The 26,099-nt window shown below is 39.0% G+C and overlaps 1 protein-coding gene across 1 annotated transcript in view; it reads right to left on the minus strand.

Moving 5' to 3' along the window:
• The window catches only part of TSHR (thyroid stimulating hormone receptor), a 73,128-nt gene extending 52,021 nt beyond the window's left edge, over positions 1-21,107 (minus strand). The window contains exon 1 of the mRNA XM_075151402.1: positions 20,803-21,107. Coding sequence (XP_075007503.1) covers positions 20,803-20,972 — 170 coding nt within the window. The 5' untranslated portion in view covers positions 20,973-21,107. The remainder of the gene's footprint in view (positions 1-20,802) is intronic.
• Between the last annotated feature and the right edge of the window lie 4,992 nt (positions 21,108-26,099).

The following is a 26,099-nucleotide window of genomic DNA, read 5'->3' on the forward strand; positions in this document are numbered from 1 at the left end:
AAAGTAATAATAGTAGAAATAAAAAACAATTTCACAAAAATATTCCACTAATAAATCAAGATTAGAAAAATAGGAGAAAAGCTTTGATCTTATATATGAAACAGTACTAACTCTTCATAGAGATTATAGTTCTTGACTATCCATTTAACAGCCCTCTGTTTTAATGTTAAGCAAAGCCATAATTACATCTCAGAAGCCAGGAGTTCCTCACTTCCCCTTGTGCATTTTAAGTCAGAATTGCAGCATAGCTGATTTTTTTTGTTGAGTGCTAAATACAGATAGAGAAAGACTAGTACCAAGGAGTTACAGCAAAATTCAAATGAAACTGTTTATAAACCCAGTTCTCTTTCGACTGCACATATGCACAAGACTAGAATCTGGCTTATGACTTACAAAAGTCAGCGTTCAGCATATAAGGAGGTTAAACTGAAAACTTTGATAGGTATTTCATTTCTTACAGGTGACCATTTTCAAACATTTGAAATTGGTGAATATCAGAAGTACCTAGCAACCAGGAGCAGTGAAACATGAAGGGATTTTCCATTTGAGAGGTACAGGCAATCTGTGTGTACATGTAATTGCCACAGCCTCTGCCTACTTACGTTTGACTAGTTCATTTCTATTACTGTCTTGTGTTAGAGCAAAAAAAATCCAGGGGAAAATGTAGGAGAGGTATACATCCACTTCAATCACACCTATTCATCTGATAACTAGCACTAACAGTGTGCACTATGTAGCCAAAATACTATTAGACTGGGAACCTAGAGACATAGATGTGATGATAGAATACATGAAAATCTAAAGAGAAAACATTTCTATTGCTCTCTGGCTTACTTGGTACATCAGTTGAAAGCTTTATTTTTCATTACTGATGAATCCTGACTCAGTGCTGAAGTTCTTACAATAACTTGAAGATATATGTAATATATTATCTAAGACCTTACACTAAACACATTTATAAAAAGCACTGGTCTTTTAAAAAGATTTTTACAACTGCATTTAGATACAAGCCTCCCGAGAGCTTGGGGTCTGTTGGGGAATTTTGGGGGGTTTGCTTGTTTCCCAAGCATGAGACTCTGTTCATCAAGACAGGGCAGCAGCAGAAGGGTGTCCTTCGTATCTGTCACCTGTGAGAGATTGGTGGAAGGGAGCATTCCTTCTTTGAACAACACGGACCGTGGCTACTTCTCCCCCTCATTCTCTGGTACCCTATACCAAGCCCAGATCAGGCTAAACACCTGAGTTCCATCTATCACCTGAGTTCACAGAGAGAAAAAAAAATACAAAAGAGAGTGGTAGAGGAAGAAGCTAAACACTTAGCTGCAGAGTAAGAGATGAGAGCAATTGCATGAGGACTCTGATAGTAGATTTAACTGGAATAGTCAAACCTTGTTCCTTTGCTAGATGTTGGCAGAAGTGGCTGGGCAGTTTGGGTGTTCACATCTTAGCTCTCCCTCATGTACATGCCTAGCATATGAATATGAAATTAAATCAACAGTGACTTACATTGGTCAACTGGCCAGGGACCTGGGTGATGGAAAAATGAAACACATTCCTTTCAGCCTTTTCTGAGACGGGACAGTACTAGAGGAAATGGTAAAAATACTGGATTCTAAAGTGACTGGACAGATTCATGGAATAAAAACACATCTGGGGATATAAAATACAAATTCTCAAACAAACTATTACAGGGAGAGTATTCCAGGCCAGTGTCACTTGCATGTTTGTCTTATTCATATACTCTTCACGGGGCATACTTTACTGCTCACAGCTGCAGGCAGGAGACTGGGAGAGATGGAGCTTCGGCATGATCCTGCACAGCCACTCCTTTGTGCTTACATACGCAAACAACTGGGCACAGGGAGCACTGTAAGCCTTGCAAGGTTCAGTGTTAAGGAACCCTTATCCCAGCACATTCTTAATTAATCCTATGAAATGTACAGGTGGTAGGTGTTAAACATTTCAAAACAGACACACTGTAATGATTACTTGTGAGAATAAGTTTTTTCCCTTTTTGGTTTCCACCATCTCAACAGCAGCAGTTTTGCACAGTTTTGACACCAATTCGAGTAAAGTGAGCCTTTTATTTGCTGTCTTCCTTCCCCTCCTCTGATTTCATCTATACTTTCGTTTCATTAAGGTTCATAGCAGATATAAATATGACCTTCATATTATATGTAAATGTTATGTTTCAGCAAAACCTAATATAACTTCAACTGTGACTACACATAATAGATAATGTTATGAGGATTTAGTAAGAAGATAGGACAGACTGCAGTGATCAGGCACAGGGCTCAGTCAAACATACTGACCAGCCCCATTTCACATGTAACCGACCCCTTTTATACCCCTTTCTGTTTATTTTTCTTGTGTTCTCCGTGACTCCCTTCCCCTGCACATTGCCTCATCAGTTTGCATAATTCCACCAATCCCCTGTCCCAATATCGAGGACCCCCAGGCCTGCATCCTTATCAGTTGCAAAGTCCAGGTTGGCCCCTCTTTGAAGTGATGCCTGCAGTTTCTTGATAGCCCATCAATTAGTGTGACTGACCAGGCTGGCTGCTTCTTGTTACTTTGTCATTCTTGTCATTCTTGTTATTGTTTCTCTGTGAGGTCTGTGTCTCTGCATGTTTTGTTTATTGCTTCCCTTTTCCTTAGCATCCCATTTGACAAGGTCCTTGATCAACTAATATTAGGGGAGCAGACACTCTCTTTCCACATACACTTACAGGTAACTTGCGTGATTGCTCTGCATAATATAACAACACAGAATAATTTTTTAATGTTTTTAAACTTTGCATGTTTGAATCCCTCAAACACAAAACAACCCCTGGTTTTCAACCTCCTTCATTTAATCAAGCAATGAAGCCCTGCCATGACAAAATACATATTGTCATGCAAATGGAAACATTTGCCTAACTACAAATATTAAACTGTTCACTTAATCTATTTATTCCAATGTCTATTAGATTAATTCAACATTCATGCTGTATTAAATTTCCCAGATCTGCTCTGGGAAGAAAGCTGTACAAAGTATGTAGCACTTAGTTTAAAGTACCATTTATTATATACACTAGATTTTACCCCAGTCTCTCACACTTTTTCTTTACACTTGATCATTTCAGTGCATAACAGCCTACCAAAGAACTCCACCTTACATATAAATTCGGAAAACAAGTCTCTTCTCTTGGATGAGTTCAGGGCTTGATGGGTCTTTCTTCCCCTTTACTATCTCTTGGACTTTGAGTCTACTCCCTGGATCTCAATGGTTGCACCATCGCTTCTCACAGACTACTGCTGCACCCAGACTCACAGAAATTGTCTGTAACAAGGCACCTGACCTCATGCTCCAGTAAACGGCAGAGAAGGAAACCCTTCTTGCTCAGTTCCAGCCTGTCTGCAGCAATCTCTGCAGCTACTTCGAAGCCCTAAATAAGGAAGCAAAAAACATCTAGTTGGCCATGCCAGCACTGAGAGGACATTCTCTTTTAACAGGAGTTGAAGGCAGTCAGTGAAAAATCCAAGTGAAACCAACATTCTCCTCAAATATAAACGGTTTCACATTTTCTATATTAAGAAATATATAAATATATGTCTAACCATATATACCTGATTTTAACAACATCCTCAGCAGTATCTTTGATATTACTTCCATAAGATGTATTAAGGAAGTAAATATATATTTTACATACTTAGCCTCTTCATTTTAAAACAATTTTTAAACATCTCCTACAAAACGTAACAAAAAAATAGGGACCATCCAAAGAATTTCAGATTAAAATGACATGATTTGTAATTTGAATCATGGCAACAATAGCTACAAGTATTTTAATGAACTATTCTCCACAAAGACAGAGGAAAAAAAATTGACCATATGTGAAACCAAGTAAGAAATTTTACATACTAATTTCATCTTTCTGAGAAAATCATAACAAGCAATGACCTTCCAGCTTTTCTGTAGAAGAAATAACTATGACAGCTAAGATAATGGCTAGGTAAACAATTAGTGATGCATTAACTTCTAGTTTTTTATATTCAACTAAACCCAACACAAACTAAACAAATTGAAAAATATTAGTTTTATTATTATTATTATTCTGAAATAAATGCATCGTAGTCTTTCAGTGGTGCAAAAATAGCTATAAAAAGGCATTTCACATTGTGAAATGCATCCTGAGCTTACCAGAAGACCATTACCACCTAGTGTCTAATGCTAGTATTACCAACGTGGTAGGAGCGAGGGAGACTCACACAGCAGTAACACCAAAAGTAGGAAATCACTTCTGAGTTTGTTAGAAGACTACATAGCTACTTTCCCACAATTAACTAGCACTCCAAAGGAATAACAGAAAGTATACGTCAAAACTGGCCCAGCCCTAAGAAATTAAAGAAATACTACAGCCTTTCAAAATGAAAGTGTGCAGGCCAGCATTTGGGACAATTCTGTATTGAAAGTAAGTTCTTGGCACTAACATATCCTGTTCCTATGTAGTGAGGTGCATATGGACACTGTCAGACTGACAGGCAAGAATTCAGTTTGGTTACTTGCTAATATATAGCAAACAGAAAACACCAATCCATAATGTCGGAGCTTATTCTTGCCCAATTTGTGATCACCCACTGCTTCTTGCTGGATCTGAGTAAAAAATGAAGACTTTACACGAGACACTGGCTCTACCGAATGTTACCTTCCATTTACCAGCAAAACAGTAGGTTGCTAATGTCATTTAATAGATTTCAGAACTGTCAGTTCTGAAGAAAGCATGCCATTTAAATACCTACAAGGCAGAGGTATTTAATCCTAAACAGTTGAGATACTGAGAACTGCAAAAAACGTGGTAAGGAGCAACTGCACTAATACAGACAACTGCTGGAAGACGCTGGCTGAGCAGGTGAAAACATAATCGGTACCACTAAAATCTGAAGAAAAACCAAATGGGCAGCTAGATAGTGGCTTAATGTTCTGCTTAGTATATATTTTCAATGCTAAGGGAAGGTGGCCATACAAAATGCAAACAACTGCAGTATTTCTAGGGTGTCATAGTAAGACGATCACAGTGAAGATAACACTTTAATATGTAGAAGATTTAGTTAAAATAATACCCTTGCAATGACACAGTTGTATATTCTAAGAAATGACAAGAGATAATTTTAAAGTTGCATTTTAAATATGTGACTTAGTAAAATCCTGAATTGGATATATCATTAAATCACTTGCCCTCTGTTTTCCAAATTTGTTTTTCAAATACAAACTATTTCCTCAGAAAAAGCAGCAAAGGCCAATCCAATTTCAGGAATCTAAAAGAAAATATTGGGATTTAAAATAGTGACAAGTCACACTTCAACTTACGCCAAATTAAAACTGTTTTTTATAAAAATCATACACAACTGCCCTGCATAGTGGTAAGGTCTTTGTAAGGCCTTTGTGCTTAACATTTGAAGGATACAAATTATTTTCTCCATGGATGTTTGCCTTTATGTATAAACACTAAGACTATTGGTCAACTGTTTTAAATATTTTCTCCTTATTCAAGGCAAAGTTGAATAGACAATAAAGTTGAAAAGACAATAAATTACTAAATGAAATACTGAACTAAAAAAACCCACCTCTTAAAATAAATTAACTGCTTTGTTTTGGGAAATATGTTTCCAAGTCCTACAAACATACCCATAACATGAGTTCTGAACAAAACTGGGAGCTACCTTTGAAATTTTCAATTCATACCAGTGTAAAATATCGCTCACATTCCTCAAAGGAAATTGTTAATACACTCCATGGTACACAGGGTACCTGTAAACCCAGTGTGTAACTGCTGTTTCTACATCAAATAAAGAAAGTAGAAGTCAAGTTAAGTACATGATGAGACATCACATGTAAATATCAAACACAGACATGCAGCCTATTCGCTGGTCACATTTCTCACAACTGGAAGATTTTTCCTTGACCTTTGGCAATATCTGGATATTCTGTAGGTTATCATAAGAAACAGCTACACTTTTTAAAAGAAAAATTTTAGTTGCAATTAGTTCATTTTCCAAACAACACTGAGCTGTTTTCATTTGTAAAAGTATTTAACTATTTCTGAAGCCAAAACCAGATTTGAGCTTTCTTAAAATAATAAATTTCTTTTCTACCAAACACCATTATACTTACCAAATCCATTAAAATATCTTATCAATTGTCTTTCCGGTAATCATTCAAATAACTTTATGCGCATGCTGCAACATAAAATGCTTCCAAAATACTGCATTTTACAAAAGTCTGGACTTTTAAAATTTCCTTTCAAATCTGACGTATGTTATTATATTTACCTACATATTTTTCTTGAAAAGGCATGGTATTACTTCTGTAATCCTGCTGTTGACATACAAAAATCCTGCATGTTGACATACACTAGGTCCAAAAAATTAGTATGTATTATCCTCTCAGTTAAAGTGAAATGTTAAAGTGAAATGATTTGTTCATAACCACAATGGTGAGTCATAGAAAAAAACTGTTCTAAGGATTCTTGAAGTTATTTACAAACTATGCACTGCTTTACTGACACACATACAACAACCCAATGAAGTGACCATATGAAGAACAGGAATGAGTAACAGTAGGGGACCAGAGAGACTACTGAAGATCAAAATAATATTTTTTGAACATTGAATACAATTTTTTTTTTCATTGCTGATCAGTAGCAATGTATCAGTAGCATTTCTTGTACGTTTGTAACATTTAAAATTCCTGCGTCATGGCATAAACTCAGCCAGTGCTGGGAACTGTACAAGCGCAAAACAAAAAGCCATTCCCATTCCCAGTAGAAGCAAGCATTACTTCAGTATGCTTTAACTACACACATAGCTTGCTCAACAGAAAAGCAGAGGGACTGCAAATAGTTCTTTTGTAGATGCTAAGAAGAGGTTCACTTAAATGAGAATACTGCACATTGTCACAAAAGACAATGGTGATGTGGCAGAAGAAACTCATTTTTATCTTTTCCTTGTCTGTGGAGATGACTAGTTTTGATCAACTTAATAGCGAAAAAGTGTTTTATGCCAGAGTTAAAAAACTCTATTTTAGGAAAGGATTTTGACAGTCGTTTAACAGACTGATTCTGTAAGTGTTACAGTCCACTGAATCTTGAATTGCTATTGCAGTCAGTTTTCATTACATTGTTTTCTTTTGACATTAAATTTCCAACCCATTACACTTCAGAAGCACACAATAGCCTTCTCCTGAATTGAGAAACAGAGCTTACTGATATAACTGTAAAAGGAAAGAAAAAGCTTAAATATTACAAATACTGTAACTACTAAGCAATTGTTTACAAAGTGTTTTGCAAAAAGCTAATAATAGTATGTTTTCTGTTGGTATCAGTTAAGAAGGCAACTTCTCACAAATCTGACTCATACAGGCTTTTTATATATTTGCAAAATCAATAGATGTTTGCTATTTTCCATAACATGGGTTTACAGAACCTCAAAACAGTCTAAAAAAGGTGATTACACTTGGAAAACTGGACCATTTCAGGACGTGGTTTAAAAAAATCTAAATTATCTGCCTTCATCACCAACTGTGATGGAATAATTTCACACGTAGTACAGATAAACTACTGTCAAATGCTGATCTGCCAAAACAGGGATGGGTATTATGCAGTACAATCTCAGTTCCTCAAAAACTTCAAACGTGCTTTTTTTGCTGGGCTTAGCCCTCACACATCCTCGTGTTCACAGGAAACACATTAAAGAGCCTCGAATAAACTAACAACTTTAGTTGTGAAGCTGCTAATAGTATAGCAGCTTGTTAGCCACACTTCGATGTCTCTTAAAAAGTAGCCAAAATTTTAGAGAGTAGAATAAGTATCTTGTTATACTCAAGAATTAAAAATGGTCCCATCTGCAAAAAGCCCACTTTATGTCAACAGCTTCTATTCTATTCAAGATTCTACAATACAGGCAATGCCCTAATACCTTACCCAAGTCAATGGGAAACAATGATATCCAGGATTTTGCAAAATCCAATGCTACTGACTCAAGTAGAAGCAATAATAGCACCTAAATTCATTACAATTTAAACCTCAACACAGACAATGAGCTGCGACACATGCTAAAATAAGACTGGTTCTCTCTTGATCTCAAGAAAGTGAGTGTGATCTGTCTGGACCTAAAGAAAGCATCATAGAGTAATGTTATGGAAGTCTTTTCAACTTGTTTTGAAATAAATCAAAAGTACCAAAGTATACAGCAATTACCTCTAGTATATTCCCATTTAATAAAAACCAATGTTTTAAATGGCAATCTTTAAGAAGAAAGGCTGAGTCACACAACACAAAGTTTGAGCTATTTTCTCTCACGGATAAGGAGATAGTTAAATATAGAGATTGAAGAGCCAGTAAAAGTAATTGAAATGAAACCTAACACTATAACCTAGCATGTTAGGTGTATAATTATGTGTAATTCAGGAAAGAGTTAAAGCACCTCGATGGCACAATACAAAAACTCTTTTAAGGCTATCTTTCAGCCATAGGTAGTAAGATAGGCCATAAAGAGATTGTCTCTGCTCTGACCTCTTATGCCTCTTACTCCTATTTTTTTCTTTCTTCTATACCTTTCACTGGATCCCTGGATTTCTCTGTTTAATGTCTTTAGCATTGCATTCTTCTATTTTTCTGTAGAAATAGTGCAGATTTCTCTTCTGGTTTTGCCTCTTAGCCCTGGTATCTAAGAGAGAGTCCCATGGTTGAAAGAATATTTCACACCTAGATTTTTTTCTGACAACTACTAATAAAAATAATACCTCCCTAAAAACACTGGCATACTTTCAGTACGATCGATTCTAAAGGTCTTATCAGTCTCAGCTCACACCTAAATGTTCTTTAAAGATCACAATGATTTATTCTGCTTCACTAATTCTGGGCAGATCTACCTGGCAGTATGCGGTCCCTCTGCTGGCCACCCTTCCAAATGGCCTACTACCTTGCTCCATCCGCACCGGGGAAGCACGTACTCCGAATATGATAGCAAAGAGCTATGTTTCTGAAATATCAAGCTAAGAGTCTATAAATGGCTGCAAAGAAAGTTCAAATGGGACCGTGAAATTTCAGAAAACAGCAGTCAGAAGAGGCTCATTTCCTACAGGGAAAGAGAGTAAGAACAGGCTGTAATTGCTGGCTACTATTGTTTCTAATCAGAGGACCACTAAGTGCCTATAATTGCTGCCAGCTGCTCAGCAGAGGTCAAAAAGGCAAACCGAATCTTAGGAATTACTAAGACAGAAATATAGAACAAAATAAAGAAAATTGTTTTGGCACTGGTCAGGTATATAGCACCTGCAAAAGGATTTTCAAAGGTAGAGAATGACTTGCATACAAAAAATAACTACATAGCAGCCACCAGCCTGTGTTTCCCCAGATCCTCCTTTTTGCCTTAATGGAAGATGTGCATGATGTTTGCCTTTTTCAGACATCATGAGCCTCCCTTGATCACCATGACCTTTCAAAGATGATAGAGTGGCCTCACAATGACATCGACCAGCTCCCTCATCACCCTTAGATGCACCCCGTCTGGTCCCACAGATCCAGTACACTTCAGTGCTTCTTTAGTCTATCTTCTACTGTAGGTAATGCTCCATTTCCTCAATGTTCCTTCCTGTGCTACTAGGCGAAGGGACCTAGGAGGCCTGGGAGCAGATTAAAAAAAAAAAAAACAGTGCAAAGAAGACATTGAGGCCTTTTCCATATCCTTTGTCACAAGTTCCCTTGCCCACCCTCAGCAGTGGGCCCACAGTTTCCTTGGTTTTCCTTTTGCTGACCGTGCACTTACAGAAGTCCCTCTTGTTACCCTTCACATCCCTTGCTACTTTCAGCTCCAGGAGAACTTTGGCTCTCTTAATTTGATCCCTGTGTATAAGATTATTCACACCCTGTGCCCTGGGTATCTGCTTTTGGTCAATGTTCAGGACAGGATCTTGGGTGAGATGGAGCTTTCTTTATGACCCAGTACAATAATTGTTAAGTTTTTATGCTCCAGGACACTCCAAAGGGTTAGTACACACACTTGTCCCCCAGGAACTAATGAAGTAAGCTGCTTTAAACTCAGACCCATTAGTCAGAAAGGAAATGCCCACCAAAATAATTTAAAAGACCCCATGTTAAAAAAGGCAGTTTTCACCTTACCCATTTAATTAGGGAGTTTCCACAAATGGTAATATAAACTAGGACTATATGAGATATAATTTTCCTGCAGAACCTCTCTGAGTGGTAAAATTCCTCTCCCTTCCTCCACAAGGACTGATGCAAGTTGGACTCTCTCACAACAAGAAAGTGAACAAAGGTTTAAAAAAATGAAAGTCTGGAGCTTAACATAGCTATTAGAAAAATAATTCTATTCCTTCTTGGTGGGTAAATTCAGTTACAAAGAAAAAAATTATTCAAGGACTTCTTCAGAAGCTATCTCCATTACAATGTTTTGTCATACCTGAACATGACCGCATGCATTCAACTGAGGCTGAGACAATCCTGATGGCAATTTTGAAATTCGTGTAGCCCAGAATAAAAGGTTTGCTCCTGATATAATTCTGAACAGGTGTATCTATACTGATTGCAAAAACACAACTCTGAGCAACAGTATTACCTTTTTTCTGGTGGTCAGGAAAAAAATTGGTACCATAGATCCAGAAGCAGAGAATTTTCACCCTTTCCACCAAAATGATGTCTTCTTTTTCTACCTACACTTTCTTTTTTGCCATTTGCATATAATTAAAGCATTTTTTCAACCTTTTTTTTTGTTCATTTTCTTGATTTCTGTATGAGTCAGACACATGGATTAAAAAGTAGCTGCAGTACAGACCCCATTCTCCCAGACTGTGAAAATGTTTCAGTAGGTCATATTTGCGCTACAAGATCACTTGAACCATGTCCCTTTAAAGAAATCTTTGTATATTTATTTGGGAATAAGAGGGAATTTGACTGGAATCTGACTAGGTGAGCAGAGATTATAGAACAGCATGCTTTAGTTAATGATTTTCTTTACATTTCGAACGTAAATTAAGAAATTTCCTGCTATTCCATATGAACAAAAAAGGCACATCTGGTTTTGTGAGACAAAGAAAGTCCGAAATCATATGTGACAGAAAGGAAACAGGCTTTAAAAACCTCAGAGGCCTTTATAAACAGCCAGAGATACTTTAAAATTCAGAGAAAGATCTCTGAAACCTAATTTTTTTGTACATATGAAAAACATTAAAAGCACATAGGGAAATGTAAAGATACATTCATCATAATACTGTTAAGATTCACCAAAGGACTTTTAGAAATAAAAACTACACAGGAAGTTACTTCAAAACTGCTTGAATTTCTACTGAAAACACACACAAACAGTAATTTTGGTTTCATATTCACTTAGCTTAAATGTCTTTCATTTATCAATTACAATAGTAGCAGAGCTCTACCTTAGGAAAAAAACCACAACCCTATTCCAGAAATGTGCATCTATTATGTATGTAAATATACAGCTTTCTACTGCCTTACAGATGCCCATGTTGTCTATATCTATCTGCAGCCCTACATTACTTTTGGAGGCAAGAACTATCTATGTCCTGTCCTTTTGTACGCCCACAGTTATAGGGTTTTGGTCCACAAATGACGGTAATATAGACAATTAATGAAATAATGAATGTAATTTGCTTGATTTTGCCTATTTGAGGAATGTAAGGAATGTGCTGGAGTTGACTTGTGGTGATGACAATGCATCACAGATAAGTATGAGAAGTGCAACTGGTGTGCAAATGGACGTTCAAAATGTAACCTCTTTTAAAAGGGGATCCAGAACAGAACTAAAAATCCAGTGGCAGCCTTTCAAAGACTTTTTTTCTGCCTGTCAGAGAGTCTGAAATCCTCAGTGAAGGACAAGGGAAACTAACAAATGCTGGCACGAAAACCTGGTCACATCCGTGACATTTTTATTAACAGTAACAAAAGCAATGGTGTACCAGCTGGTATTTCAGACTGTAGAACACTTCAGGTTTAGAATCTTAGATAAACTGCCAAAGACAGCGAACATGGTACTGCAATACTGTGATAAGGCTGATGATATACAAGTCAATAAATTTAAGTTTTGAGGCTGATCAAAGACAGCACACTCAGCAGTTTCTAAGGTAATACATTTATTTGTATCTTTAATTAGATCTTCCTTAGGAAATAGTTTTTACTGTTATTTTCCAGCATGCATAAATGTTTATGTAAGGATTTTACATATTAAAAATAAGTTTATGCAATTATCTCCTCCCGAGGGAGATACTTCAATATACAAGGAAAATTTACTTCCTCCCTAGGTAAAAAAATAGTCTAGTTCATTTCCAAGATTGTGACAGTTTGGATAAATACACTCCAAATAAATTATTGGTTAAAAATAGGAAACAAAAGAGAAGAGTAAATGAAGTTCCACAGGGATCTGGGTAAGAACTTAGGCTGTTTAATATACATTCATAAATGACCTGGAAAAGGGGGGTGAACAGTAAGGTAATAATGTTTACTCATGCTAGGAAGTTATTAAGGTAGTAATGCTAAGAGCTGACTGTGAAGAATTTCAGAAGGCTCTTACAGGACTGAGTGGCTGGAAAATAAAATGGTAAATGAAATTTGGTGTCAATAGATGTAAATGATACACAGGGGGAAAATCATACATAGATACATGTATTAAAAATGACAGGTTCTGAGCTCATAATTTTCACTCAGGAGCAGATCTTGGCATTATGTTAGATCTTGGCATTAGTTCCGTGAAAACATGGATTCAGTGCTTAGGAACAGTCAAAAAAAAACCCCAATTCTAATTATTAGAAAATACTGGGAAAAGAATAGATAACATACTTTTGCCACTGTACAAATTTGGGGTTTGTCTCTACATTGAATACCTTGTAGAGCACTAGTATTGTCACTTGAAGTAGAATATTTACTTAGAAATGCAAGAAATACAAAGAAAGCAAGAAGGATGATCAAAGGTATGGAATGGTTTCCACAGAAAATACTGGGTAGTCTGGGACCCTTCACTCTGGCTGAGGAATGGCTGAACGGAGACATAATAGAGGTCTACACATCAGGAAGAGCAGGGAGAAGATGGGATTGACTGTTTACTCCTTCTTCGAAAACAAGAACAAAATGCCATATATATGAAGCTAGAGGGAGACAAGTTCAGGAAGTTAAAAAAAAAACCCACACAAAACCACCAAAACCAAAAGGGAAGTGTTTCTTCATGCAACAGGAAGCAGACCTGTGAAACTCCTTGTCAAAAGTCATTGTGGATACTGATCCTGAAGAAGCTGATATAAGCTCAAGGCAAAATTGGATGTGCAACTGAAAGAGACATCCACTGAGAATTAAAAAATAGGCAAAAAAATGTATTAATGAACAGGGTCGGGAAATTCTTTCAGCTGAAAAAGGTGAGAAGCTGGGAAAGTATTAAGGGAGTATCACATGTGCTTGGCCTGTTCTTACCCTTCCAGTCTGTCTGTAGTCCCTCTCAGATATGGAGTACTTGGCAAAATAGGTCCTTCATTTCAGTCAGCATGGCTATTCTTAGGTTCTTAATGTCACTGCTGTAGCCTAATAAAATAGTTGTTTCATATTTAGATGAAAACTCACTTCACCTCAATTAAATATATTGAATTAAGTGGCAGAATTTTTGCTAATTCCATTCTTCAGCAGCTAGAAATAGTTTAATGTTTTTTCAGGAAAAAAACCCCATCTCTTCCTGACCTCCCCACATGTGTCATTTTACATCTAAGAACACCAATTCTACTTGTAGTACCTAGTCAGCATTGATATTGATGCATTTTGGAACAGCACATCTCAGGAAAATGGTGGATTAGTTTGAAAGAATCCAAAGAAAAGCATCAGGAAGAGAGTGAAGCAGCGGAAAAGACTGCTGAGGGGAGCTTGTGAAGACTTCATCTCTGAAAACTTTTAAAAACAAAACATGTTTCAAAGACAACAACAAAACAATTGTTTCTGCATAGGGACAAGAACAACATCTAGCTTATTAATCCCCTTATTGTTAAAGGTTGGGAGAATATTAGAGGAAAGTACAATACTCACTTCTCTTTTTCTTATACTCTTCTCATGGACTCTAACAGAAACAGGATAGTGGACTAGGTGGACCTTTGGCCTGACCAAGTACAACCATTCCTCTGCTCTTAACAGGATTTCCTTCTGAGGTACTTTTTGATAATATTTTTCCATGGGTTAATGATATCATAGGCTACTTCTAAAATAATTCAGTTATGAGACGAAGGTGGACCAGGAAACAAGAAAATCTGGGGAGAGAGAAAAAGGAAAATTGCTATACTGCGATCAACTCTTACATGAAAATGCCTTTCAGTGACAATGTCATTATACCAATCTTCTGGTTTTGCTATGAAGGGAATAGTTACCTTTACAAGATGAAAAAAGTACTCCAAAGATAGGAAGATTTGAAAGTTTCAGCGAACTTGGTCCTCCATTGATTATTAGACCTTTATGTGAAAGGTTCTGTTTTAAAAGAATATTCAGATTTAGACTTTGATGTTTCAGTCCAGGAATGGTTCTTAAATAATGGCACCATCTTGTTTTTATTAAGTTGATAAAAGAAATCTTTCAGCTGAGGAATTGTTTGCACTACAACAGTCAGAGAAAGAAGGGGGGGGAATAAATTGCTCACGATCCCTATGCGAACAACAAATATTGCCAGATTCAACAAAAAAGGAAAGCAGACTTTCTGATGAGGAGAGTGATAAACGTGCTGAATTATGTAACTCAAACAGAGAACAAATTTTGTGAGAATTCTAAGTAATGAAGAAGACAAGTCACTGATAAACAGAGAGCTGGAACATTTGGTAAATTGAGTAAAGCAGACAATGTGCACTGAAATAGATGAGCAGAAAAAAAATGTTTGTACGAACAGCAAACTACAAATTTTTCTTACAGATGGGGCAGACACTATTCTCAAAAACAAAGACTTTGAAAATGACTTAAGGTTTATGCTCAATGGATAACTGATTGGAGCTCTATACCCAAAAATGTTTAATAAAGCATACGGGTAGTTCAATTCTAATGCTCAGAGTTTAAGAAGGAGGTAGGAATGTTGGTGACAGTTCAGAAAGGAATCACAGGTTTAAATAAAGTATTGAAAAATATACCTTACAGTAGAAGACACCAGGATCATAATTTGTTCAATTTATCAAAACAAAAAGGAGCAATTTGATCACGTTAACTGTGAGAATATGGGGCTTTTTCATCTGACAGGTAAAGACCCCACAAAATCTAGTGGCATAAAGCTACAGTTGCCCAGATTTCATCTTGGGAGAGAAAGGATTATCCCAACCATTTACTCCAGGATAGTTCTGGCACTTTTCTTATGTGCAGTTCAGAGGATCAAAATTAGAAGGCTGAATTTCTTGGAGTCAATGCAGAGAGTGGCAATTCATTCCAGAGTGACAATTCAAAGTGCGTAAATTCAATGCCTAAATACACTTCCCTACTTCGTACTGCACAGCAGTAGCCAGAAACACAGACAAAAAGCAAGGATGATTGAGCATTTGAACAAATTGTTAACAGTTGTATGGGATTCTTTTTAATATTATTCTTTTTAATATTATTTTTAAACCAACAATACAGGATTTTTCTACCCCAAAAAAATAAAAAAGGAGAAGGAGCTCTAATTAACTTTACCTATTGGGAAGTTTTATGCTTTTTATCATCCAGAATGTCAGACTATATGTTCCCATGAGCCTTCTTGGCCTTCAAATCTATGCCTCTACAACTTATGAAGAAGGGAAAACAAATGAAGTTCACAAACAAGCACCTAGCATTTTATTATAACATTTTACCATGTGACTGTTCACAGACAGTGAGTTTTACTTAAACAGTTGTTAGAAAGCAAACATACTCTTTTTGCTACAGTTAAATGATGGTAGATCATAAGCCATTCACAACCCAAATTTTTTTTACAATGTAGTTAAGATTACATGTTACTGAAATCTTATGAGGCCACTTTCTAAAATATGCGGGCAAGAAGCTGCGTTATCAATCTTTATGAAGCTAAAACAGTAAACTATAGGTTTTAGTCTCCCTGCAGTGGATCTATGTATTTCCTGCTCACTCTAAGGGCAATTAGGCTTAATCAAAGGGAACAGTAAGATTTTTGTCTTTTCAGCTAGCTATAGTAGCTGGTGGCAGGCTATTGAGGAGAAATAGCAGGAGATAAACATGGCATGTATTGATGGCAGCTCACTCATCAAGACCACAGCGTATCTATGTGCAGCTTACTACAACACCCAGATTAAAAGAAACTAGGAACAGCCTAAACAAGGAGCAGCCTACACCCAGATTGTTCGATGTCATAGTTACAAGTACAGGTCCTTTGATGAATTCCCTATATTCTGAAAATTAAGAGTTTATGACCACCTTTTTTTTCTTCTTGCTTAAACCTGCTGTCAATCCATAAACCAGCTTTCTTTCCTATGTCTAACAGCTAATTTGTCTCAAATCTTCCCTAAGGTCCTTGCTGATTTTTTTTGAAAATGCGAGTTTAAAAATCAATGTATTCACATGTTTCTGATTCCTTCAAAGAACTAGCATATATATTTGTGAAGTGAGCTTTCCCTTTATGAAAACCAGATCGATTCCTTCCTATTTTTCACAGTCTTCCAAAGAAGATAGACCTACCAGTGTTTAGTTCCCAAGGTATTTCCTAAAGCACTTTTTAAAAAGAATTATGCTACACTTGTGACCTTCCATTCCTCTGTCACCATGGCTGATTTAAATGGTAAGTTACATACTACAGTAGGTAATGCAGCAATTTTGTATTTTAATGTCTTTGGAACTCTTACACAAGTATTATCTGGCTCAGGGAATTTAATTCTATTCAATTTTTCAATTTGTTTCAAACAAGCTTCATACTGACACTTCAGTTTGATAGAAGTTTTTCAGACTTACCCTCTTTTGTGTTTTAAAGACTACACTGAGTTTTTATGATATTACAAGTTTCTCTTCACAATACTTTTGTACTTCAAGTTTCCAAAGATTTCCTCATTTGGGCATGACTTCCATTTTCTGAAGGATGCCCTAATAGCTTCCTTCAGTTGTCTGTTTAACTATGTCAGTGTTTTTCCTGTTCTTTCAGACTCTTGGTACTTCATCATTAAAATAGGGACAATAATTATGTGCTTATGTTGCAAGGTTATTTATGAAGATGTATTTATGAGGCTCCATACTTATTTCTGGAGTAATGAAGTCTATAAAAAAATCATGATTGAAGTCAGAATATCTCTGAATTTCAGACAATTCCTAAGACTAGGATGTGGAGGAAAATATTTTAAATCAGTTTAATTTATTTTCAATACAAAGTAGAGACATCATCTCCATCAGTTTTATTTGTAGCTTCTGTGAACTCAAAATGCTCTAAACTACTCATTAAACTTACAAAAAATGTGGATGCCAGTGATGCAGTTATTACAGGTAAAACTGTTAAGTCCTTACGTATTTTGTTCTCTAGTTCAAAAAAATATTTTTATCAGTAAGTATTTATGAATATTCAACATATCATTGCTAGTTCTAAGTATCACATTGTAAATGTGTAAAATATGTTAAAACCATTGTTCTGTTCCAGCACTGTGCTGGTGAAAGAGAAAAGCACTGCCAGCCGAGGTGTTGGGACGGGGATCCCCTCAGTACCGTGCACGTAGTGCCACTGCCACAGCATGAAGGAGGAGTGGAGTCAAGGATAGGCAGAGGCAGAAGCAAAGGAGGGCCAGGCAGGGGTAAAATGGCACCAGACGAGGCCAGGTGTCAGCTGTGCAGAGAGAGGCATGAAAATATAGATGCGACCAAATTATTGATACCTAGTATCTATTTCAATACCACTTAGAACTGCTTTCCTACCATAGTATGGTATAAGTATAATATCCTTAACTTCAGGCAACAAGACAAGCTTTGCCTGTAATACACAAAACCTTTTTCTTTCTAATTATTTTGTTTACTCCACAGAAAAAGAAAAAAAAGAAAAATCTTGCACTGAAAAAAAGCATCTCCAAGAACAGTATCTGTGCACTCAGCCATTCTGGATAAGCACCTGCATTAACTATATTTGGACAAATACATTAAAAATGGTTTAAAACAAATGCATTTTCCTGGCTGAAGTTCATGACACTTTTCCACTAAAAGAGTTTGGAAATAAAATTTTTTGTAATTTCTTATAAGCGTGGCTTGTTAAAAAAAGGCTCACACCACTGTCTTAAAGTAGGGCAGAGAAATGAGAACAGTCCCGACTGAATAGTCGGAATGAAACTTTAATTGGAGTTTCAAGATCCTGTGCACTGAAAAGAGCTCATCATCTCCAAAAGCTGGCAAAGTGTTCCTAGACTCACCAGTCTCTTAGCTTTACAAACCCAACAAAACTGAATAGCCACATAAGAAAGTTTTAAAATTGGCAATCTTGAGGTTCATGCATAACCACCAAGAAGCAAAGTTACCTTACCTAATGTAACAAAGTTGCTGGATTTGGGGAGGGTTTCCACATATAATGTGCAGATATGCACATCTACATACATCACTTCAGAAGAAGTGGTCATTTGTTCTTAAGGTTAACAGAAACTTCAATTATTTTGGAATCTTTTGTCTTTGATTCAGAACTGTTGCCAGGTGTAAGGCAGAAGGATGCAAAACATGACGGAAGCAGGGGCACACATCTTACAATCTCTCAGGAAAACTCTTTGTGTTATTTTATCCTCCACATGCAAGTAAGTCAGTCTGCAGCATCTGAAAGCATTCTGAACAAAAAACAGATACAAGTAACTGTTATGATTCCCATTTAACATATGGAGGGAAAGAAAGATTAAGTCATTTGCCGAAAGCAAGGGACTACAGAATTAGATACAGTCCACCAGACTTCAGCAATTCAAATAATAACACAGAAGGAAAATATACACACCTCATCCAGAGAGAAAACTGCAAACTGAAGTAAAAAATGCTATTTTTTTGGTGAAAAGAGCTCTGTTTTCCTTATTTCCTTAGAGAATTTTCCCATTTATTTTCAAATCAAACAGACTATACAGCGCATGTTCTACCTTTTCTACCATACACTATAAAATCACAATTGTCATTACCTGGATTTTTTTCTTGTCTTATAATGACTATGGTAGGGAGTACACTTCTTGAGAAGTTTGCAAGAGTCACCCCAATTGTTACAGATGATTAAAATACACCCAAAATAAACATAAAAATATTTCTCAATTGTTTTTGTTAATTACTTTTTCCATGGAAATAAGATTTTCACTGGGTTTTTTGTCTTTTAAAAACAGTGGCTTGTGATCTTAGAGCCCCCATTACAACAGGTGTTTAAAACACTAGAACTCCAGCAGCTGAAGTGCTTTATTTGTGAAGCTGTATGTGGAGAGGTACTTCTCAGCCATCATACCAGCATTTTTCAGGGAAAGTGTCCAATTCCATTCTGTGATCTCACTGTTTCTATCAACTATTTTAAATGCCTGTATGAAGGCATATTTCTCCTATAAACCAAAACTGCTTTATTTTCTAGCTTGTCATGATAGATTTCAAAGAACATACTACATGTTACATACAGTAACATTACTGCAATTTCAAACTAAATAAACCGCATATACAAAAGTATAATAACCAAACCAAAACCCGTATAATTTAAAATCTTATCAACTGAAATACTGCAGTCTGATCATCCAAAAAATTAAAGGCATGCATAAGTAATGGAAATAACATAAATATTTTTTTCTCTGTCTTTTCAGGTAGGTGATCAATTTGCTAAACCTTTACTTTCAGGTGTTAAAAAATCTTGAGAAGTCCATTCAAATAAGTTCAAATAACTTCATGGCTCATATTTTCAAATAAAGTCCCGAGAATCATTATCAAGACATAAATCAACCTGTTATTGTTTTATCTTACAATTAAATCAACTGAGTTTGAGTTTGTTTATTTTGTCAGAAAGTAATCAACTTATAAATGAACCTTCCCTTGGAGACTAGAAACATTTTGTGCCTTATGAGACAAAGTAAAAGCCAGCAGTGATTCAGCTGCTTAGTTATAACTGACTGGTTTCGCCGTTTCGGTTTCCCTAGAGTATTTATCTGATATATCTCTATAGGGCTGATATGACACAGGACACACTTCTGGACTGGCAGCAGGAACCCAGACAATATACTCTACAGTGCCTACAATGGTACTAAACACTTAGGTTTATGTACTTGAGCTCCAAATTTGCTGCTCTATCCCATGCTCCACATTTTTATTTATCTGAAGTACTTCATCTCCCAGACAATATATTGGGATTCTCAGTTCCCACGGATTCTTTTTGTCGGGCTTTGGCAAAGCTGAAAGTGCACAGAAGCTTTCGTGGAACTATTTGCAAGGTGAAACATCCAATTCCTATTCTTTTTTTAATTACAATACTGTGTTTGATCTATCCTTCCTTCCCCTCACCCCCTAGGCACATGCCACACAGAATCCAGCCTTCCACTCAGTTTGCCCACAAATAGCCTAGTTACATATCCTGCCGAGACCTTTTAAGGCCCAATGGACAATCATCTCTTCACATCTCTAAAGGGTTTTCCTACACTTTTCCTACATCTCCTCGACACACACAGTCTGCACATTGCCGTTCCCGCCATGCTGTACTGCCTAGGTAAATTACAGCACTCCCCCCTCACCACTTCCCTCCCTCATCTCACAGGACATTAGCTCAGAGCATCTCCTGCTTGCAAAATGTGACCACTCACAACGGGCTGGTGTCTCCTCTAAACCATCCCACTGTACTCACAGGGTCTGGGTGTCCTCCGGAAGGCTAGGAATGAAGTGGATGTCCCTGCAAGTGATTTTGTAGTCATCCCAGTCGGAACACTCGCAGAAGGCTGACGGACATCTCTCTGTGCCCTGGCTGCACAGCACCAGCACCAGCAGCAACTGGAAGGCTACCGGGAGGCACAGCATCTTCCGCTGCCCGCTCCGGCTCTGCCCCTCGCTTCTCCGAGGGGAAGGAAGGAGGCGCCAGGGCCGCAGGGGCAGACGGCGCTGCCCCGCCGGGAGAAGCTGCTCGGGAAAGGCGGCACCTTTGCTGGACAACACCGCCTCCTCCCTAAGTGGGGACGGAAAAGGGCTCAGCAAACCCTGCGCGCCCTCTCCTTCGGGCAGGCTCCGTCCCCTCACCCCGGCCCCCGTGCCCACCCCGCCGGCCATCCCTCCCTGCCGCTCGCCGCCCCGCATGGACCTGGTCCCCCTGCTCCTCGGCACCCTTCCCGCGGTGGGCTTGGCCCCCGGCAGCGCCCTTGCCCCGGCGCTTACCGGGGCAGCGCCGAGCCCGGCCGCACCGCCCGGGACCCCGCCACCCGGGGAGCGCCGCGCCCCGCGCTCCCGTCCGCAGCCGGCGGGTCCCAGCGCAGCCACGGGGCGCCGGGGCCACCTGCCGAGGGCGGCCGGGACTGCGCGGGGCGGGCGGCCGGGCGAGGGCTGCCAGGTACGGAGCTGGGCCCCGGCTCCGAGCCGGCAGCGGGACGGGCCCGCCGAGCCGTTTTCAAACGCGGCGGCGCGACGTCTCACCCCGAACGTTTCTTCTAGCATCTTTGCAGAAGGGAGAAGCGAGGGGGCTGTGTAAGCGCAACACTAACTCACCTGTAAAAGCAGTGAAGTTAAAACAGATATTTACACCGAGCAGAAATTCACTAACTGCAAACTAGATACGCACTAAATGTAAAGCAGTTTAAAAAAGTACTGAAAATTCAAGAGTGATTTTGAAAATCACATGAAAAAAGAAAGCAAAATGAAAAGGAGAGAGTAATATTTCCCACATTATCAGAAAACATGAAATCCTTTCACCAGAGAAAAAATGGAAGAAAAAAATCTAACCTTGAGAGAAATAAGGTGGAATTATTGTTACTTGAAGTAGCAACCTACTCCGGTCACTGTTAGGGACACAGGTTTACAATGGACATGGCACAGAGGTTCCCACACTGAAGCAGTCATATCTGTGTCTGACAGACATACTAAAAGCTGAAAAAATCTGGTTAATACTCATTTAATTCTGGGTTTCTCAACAAACAAGAGATACTTTTGCTAAAAACAAATATTTAAAAGTAGTGAGAGAAAAAAAGAGATATTATTGTTTAATTCAATGAGGCAGTAAAGAAAGTTCTTTAATACTTTGCCTCAATTCCTTTAACCTTTTTTTCAACTAAATGCCAGTGTTTTCTCCTTCATGTAGATTTTGTGCATGTGTAGGCACACAACAAGAAAAATGTCAACAAAATGTCAACAAAAATGTTTGTAACCTTGGGAGGAGGAAACTTGAAAACTAACCTACCCACAGTAAAAAATTAGACCACAATCTTCTTAGATAAATAGTTCCCCTCCAGCTAGATCAGAGTTATCCAAAAGTTATGAGTACAACACATCAGATATTGTTTTGATATAACTCTTTAAAAGTAATTTGAGTTCATTAGTGTGCATTTCCTAAATATAATTAATGCCCTCAACATATCTTTTTAAGGTGAGCAAATAATACTATGCCCATAAAGAAATACAATATAAATCCTGATCTTGCAGACATACGTTAGTACTTAGGTCTTGTGTAAGTGAGGAATCCCATCAGATACATTTATCCTGTTTAGCATAGGGGTATCGTTAGGGGTGTCCCACCGAGGGGACAAGCTGGAGCACCCACCACAGAGTGCCCTAGACAATTTCACACGGCATTGCATGGAATCTTCTTGGGAATGCTGGCTGTCCCGTGCCCCACTCGGTCATGTCCTTCTGGCACACTGCTCGTATCTGTAATTCAGGCTGCAGCCCTAAGAGCCACCACCCACCACCACTTTTTGGTGTCCATACCGATCTGACTAAATAAAAATGAAGCCCAGACAGATCACTGAATTTCAAGGCCAATGAACAAGGGAGCTGCACACTCCACTGAAGCACAGGTAAGGGAAAAGGTGTGACTCAGTGTTGTCAAGTCAGACATGGAGCTCTGTAACTGTTCACCACTTCCGTCAGTGCTAAGGGATACTCCAGTACAGTGTAAGCCAGACCAAGTTTCTGGAGGCTGCGACCAATGTGTTCACGCTTGCCATCTCACAGCAGTGGGATCATGTTCTCTCCCAGCCAAGGGCTAATGACAAATTTCTTGAAGAAGAAAGCCACAAGCTAGTACAGGTTTTGAGGGTGGAAGCACACCTACTTCTGGGCTATCCCATCCCGTCCTGTCCGATCCCATCTTGTCCCCTGTGGAAGCCAGCCACACCATATCCTGTGTGGTATAGTAATTCAGGGTCAGCAGGTGCAACATTACCACAGTTGCTACAACCCGCAAAACAACCTACTGGTTAGTCTACTCCCTCATTTTTGTCCAAGACATCCATGGTAATATTGCCTAGAATTCATGAGGCATGGTCTGTCTTTGTGTTTTGGGCACCATAGACAAGACACCATCCATCCATCCATCCATCTCATCCATCCATCATATCAGTTGTGGGACACAACTGTATCATTTCATAATACTCCAAAGTCTTACTAATCTCTGAGGGCAACTCATAAGGATGGGGGCCAAGGTTGTGGTGCAAACTCAAGGTTCCTTACTGTATACTCCATCCAGTCCCACTGATCCTTCCCAGAATTGGAAACAATACCTCAGTGCCCACCCATCATGCAGGGAGGCACTTGCCAGGATCCTCAGGACTTGCCTCCTTATCTTCTCTCATGCTGTTGTGGTTTCCATGATTTATACTGCTGTAGCCACATGGCCATAATTTTTAAAAATGAAAAGCAGATACATCAGAGACCAAACAAAACTAAAAGTTTAGTGGAGTTAGGCTTGCCTTGGGTCCTCTATCTGAAGGGATTAATCAGCCACTTAATGAACTTCACCTAATGTGCTACGTGTTACAAAATTCAGACAGTGCTACCGCTGCCTACAGGGTTTTCCCAGGCTATCAAAATTTTCTGCTGGTTTTCTTGTTCTTACTGCCAAAGTATCCAGCTTGTCCTGGGGACACTGTATGCTGTATTAGCAATAGGACATTAAAATCTCAGTTCCTTTTGGCTTTGGCAAAGAAATGTTTTAGTTGACACAGGCTGACACAGAGGTGTACAAAGCCATCTAGCAAAACAAATGTATCACCAAAGGAATCTCTGTCTTCTTTTGGACGAAGTCTCTTAGCTGTCATGAGTCTATTCTACACCTGATTTCCAGGCAGTGGGTACAAGCCATAGTTGTTTCATCCAGCAAACAACATTGCCTAACACTGTCCAGAGGCAGCTTGTCAACTTTGAGCAGCAGCATTAAAATCCTCTTCCAGCTTAATCTGTTTTCTCACAACCAATCTTGATGACCTAATACAACTCGGAGCACAACAGAGAAGTCCTTACTTTTCACAACATGGCCTGGTTAGCAGGAATAGACTAGGGATGTGTATCCCCTCTTTAATGACAGTACTGCTGGGGTGATTTGTGGCAACCTCTTGTGTGTACTCTCTTGCAAACCCCCTCCCCCTCACTTTTATTCTGATTTCAGCGTTACTTTTTATGTATCACTGTATGTGGACTAAGCAAAGGAAAAATAGTTTTATTGGTGGGCACATAAGCAGTCCCAAGATTTGAGTAATTTCAGTGGGTTTTCATAAAACAAATCATACTCACTCATTTGGTGTACTAAAGGTATCCTTATGCTACTTACCTTTACTAATAGGCTACCCTGCATTAGGTACTCCATAGCAATTGTGTTTCAGGCTCTTAAACTAGAGGAAGGGTAATTTGTTTCATTGCTCTTTCACTGAGGGCAAAGTATTTTGAATTACCTTTTACTTAGTAGGAAAAGGAGCATGCACGTAGATATTGGCATTAGAAGCTTTGGCATGTCAACTGCTCTGTGGCACCAGTGGTAGTCCAGAAAGTGTTAATGGAAGGAATAAATATCTTCCCAGCTATTTCTAAGGGATCAAAAATGGCAACTATAAAAGCTTGCAGACGGAAAAAATGGCAAGGCTGATACTGAAGTTGTAGATGTTCTGAACAGATTTCAAAATAAATAAGAACTGCTTAATATATGGTTTATGGGCTTGAACCCTGAATGAGAGAAGCAAGGGAATCCTCTCATTCAAGGCCAAATAGCCTTGAAGGAAACAGGACAGAACATGTGACTTCAGCCTGGGAAGAGCTCTAGGTCTGGATGCACTGCCTCCTGGGCTTCGAGACTTGGCTTGCACGTTCTGAGCCAGGAACATCAATAGTAAGAGTTTGGGGAGAAAAAGGACTGTTGCTAACCACATGGTGTTTCCACGGGCACTGGCTTCGCTCTGAAATGTTATGCTGTAAGCAAGATGACGTTGTTTACATTGTAGTTTCTAGCATGTTTAAGGGATTTGCTGGCTAGAATTCTGCAATCACAGTTTAGTTGTTTCACTCTGTCAGGGCTCTGCCCTGGCCAACCTGCCCACCCCAGCACCACGCACCCTCTGTGACAGCTCCCGAGCTCCGGGTCAGCTCAGGTCTGGGCACCCAAACCCGTCCTGAGCTATTTAAAGGTTGAACCCGTTCCCAGCCCAATTCCTGCAGCCCTGTCTTGCTGACTGGTTTTTCTGGGTAGACTCTGGACCTATGTGGTAGGTAGCATTGCCTCCGGTCTTCTCTCCGGTCCTGTCTCTTGATAGAGCTTGGACCTACATTGTAGTCTTGTCTCCAGGTATCTCTTGCTCTTCTGGACCCTGGACCTGATTTGATTCCTTGCCTTGCTGGGACTGTCAATATCACCAACCCAATCCCGCTGAGATGCTGCAGGACTGTGTCCTCTTGGCAAGGTCACTGTCTGTGCTGTGGCCACACTTGGCTCCCAGCTTGCTGTTCCTCCTAGAGCAGCCTGGCAGGGCTGAGAGCACTGATGGACCTGACTGCCCCTGCCTGGCCTCCTCTAGGACTTCCCCTCATGCTGCCCACAGCCCAGGACCCCATGTTAGCCCCCAGGGCCATCAGTCTCTGCCCCGGTGCCGCCACACTGGGCCTGGTCTCCAGCTCCCCACAGCCCTGCCCTGCCCGGCCATGGGCCCTGCTAAGCCAAGCCTGACACCCAGGCTG

Source organism: Calonectris borealis, chromosome 5, assembly GCF_964195595.1.
Source record: "Calonectris borealis chromosome 5, bCalBor7.hap1.2, whole genome shotgun sequence".
NCBI classification, from domain to species: Eukaryota; Metazoa; Chordata; class Aves; order Procellariiformes; family Procellariidae; genus Calonectris; species Calonectris borealis.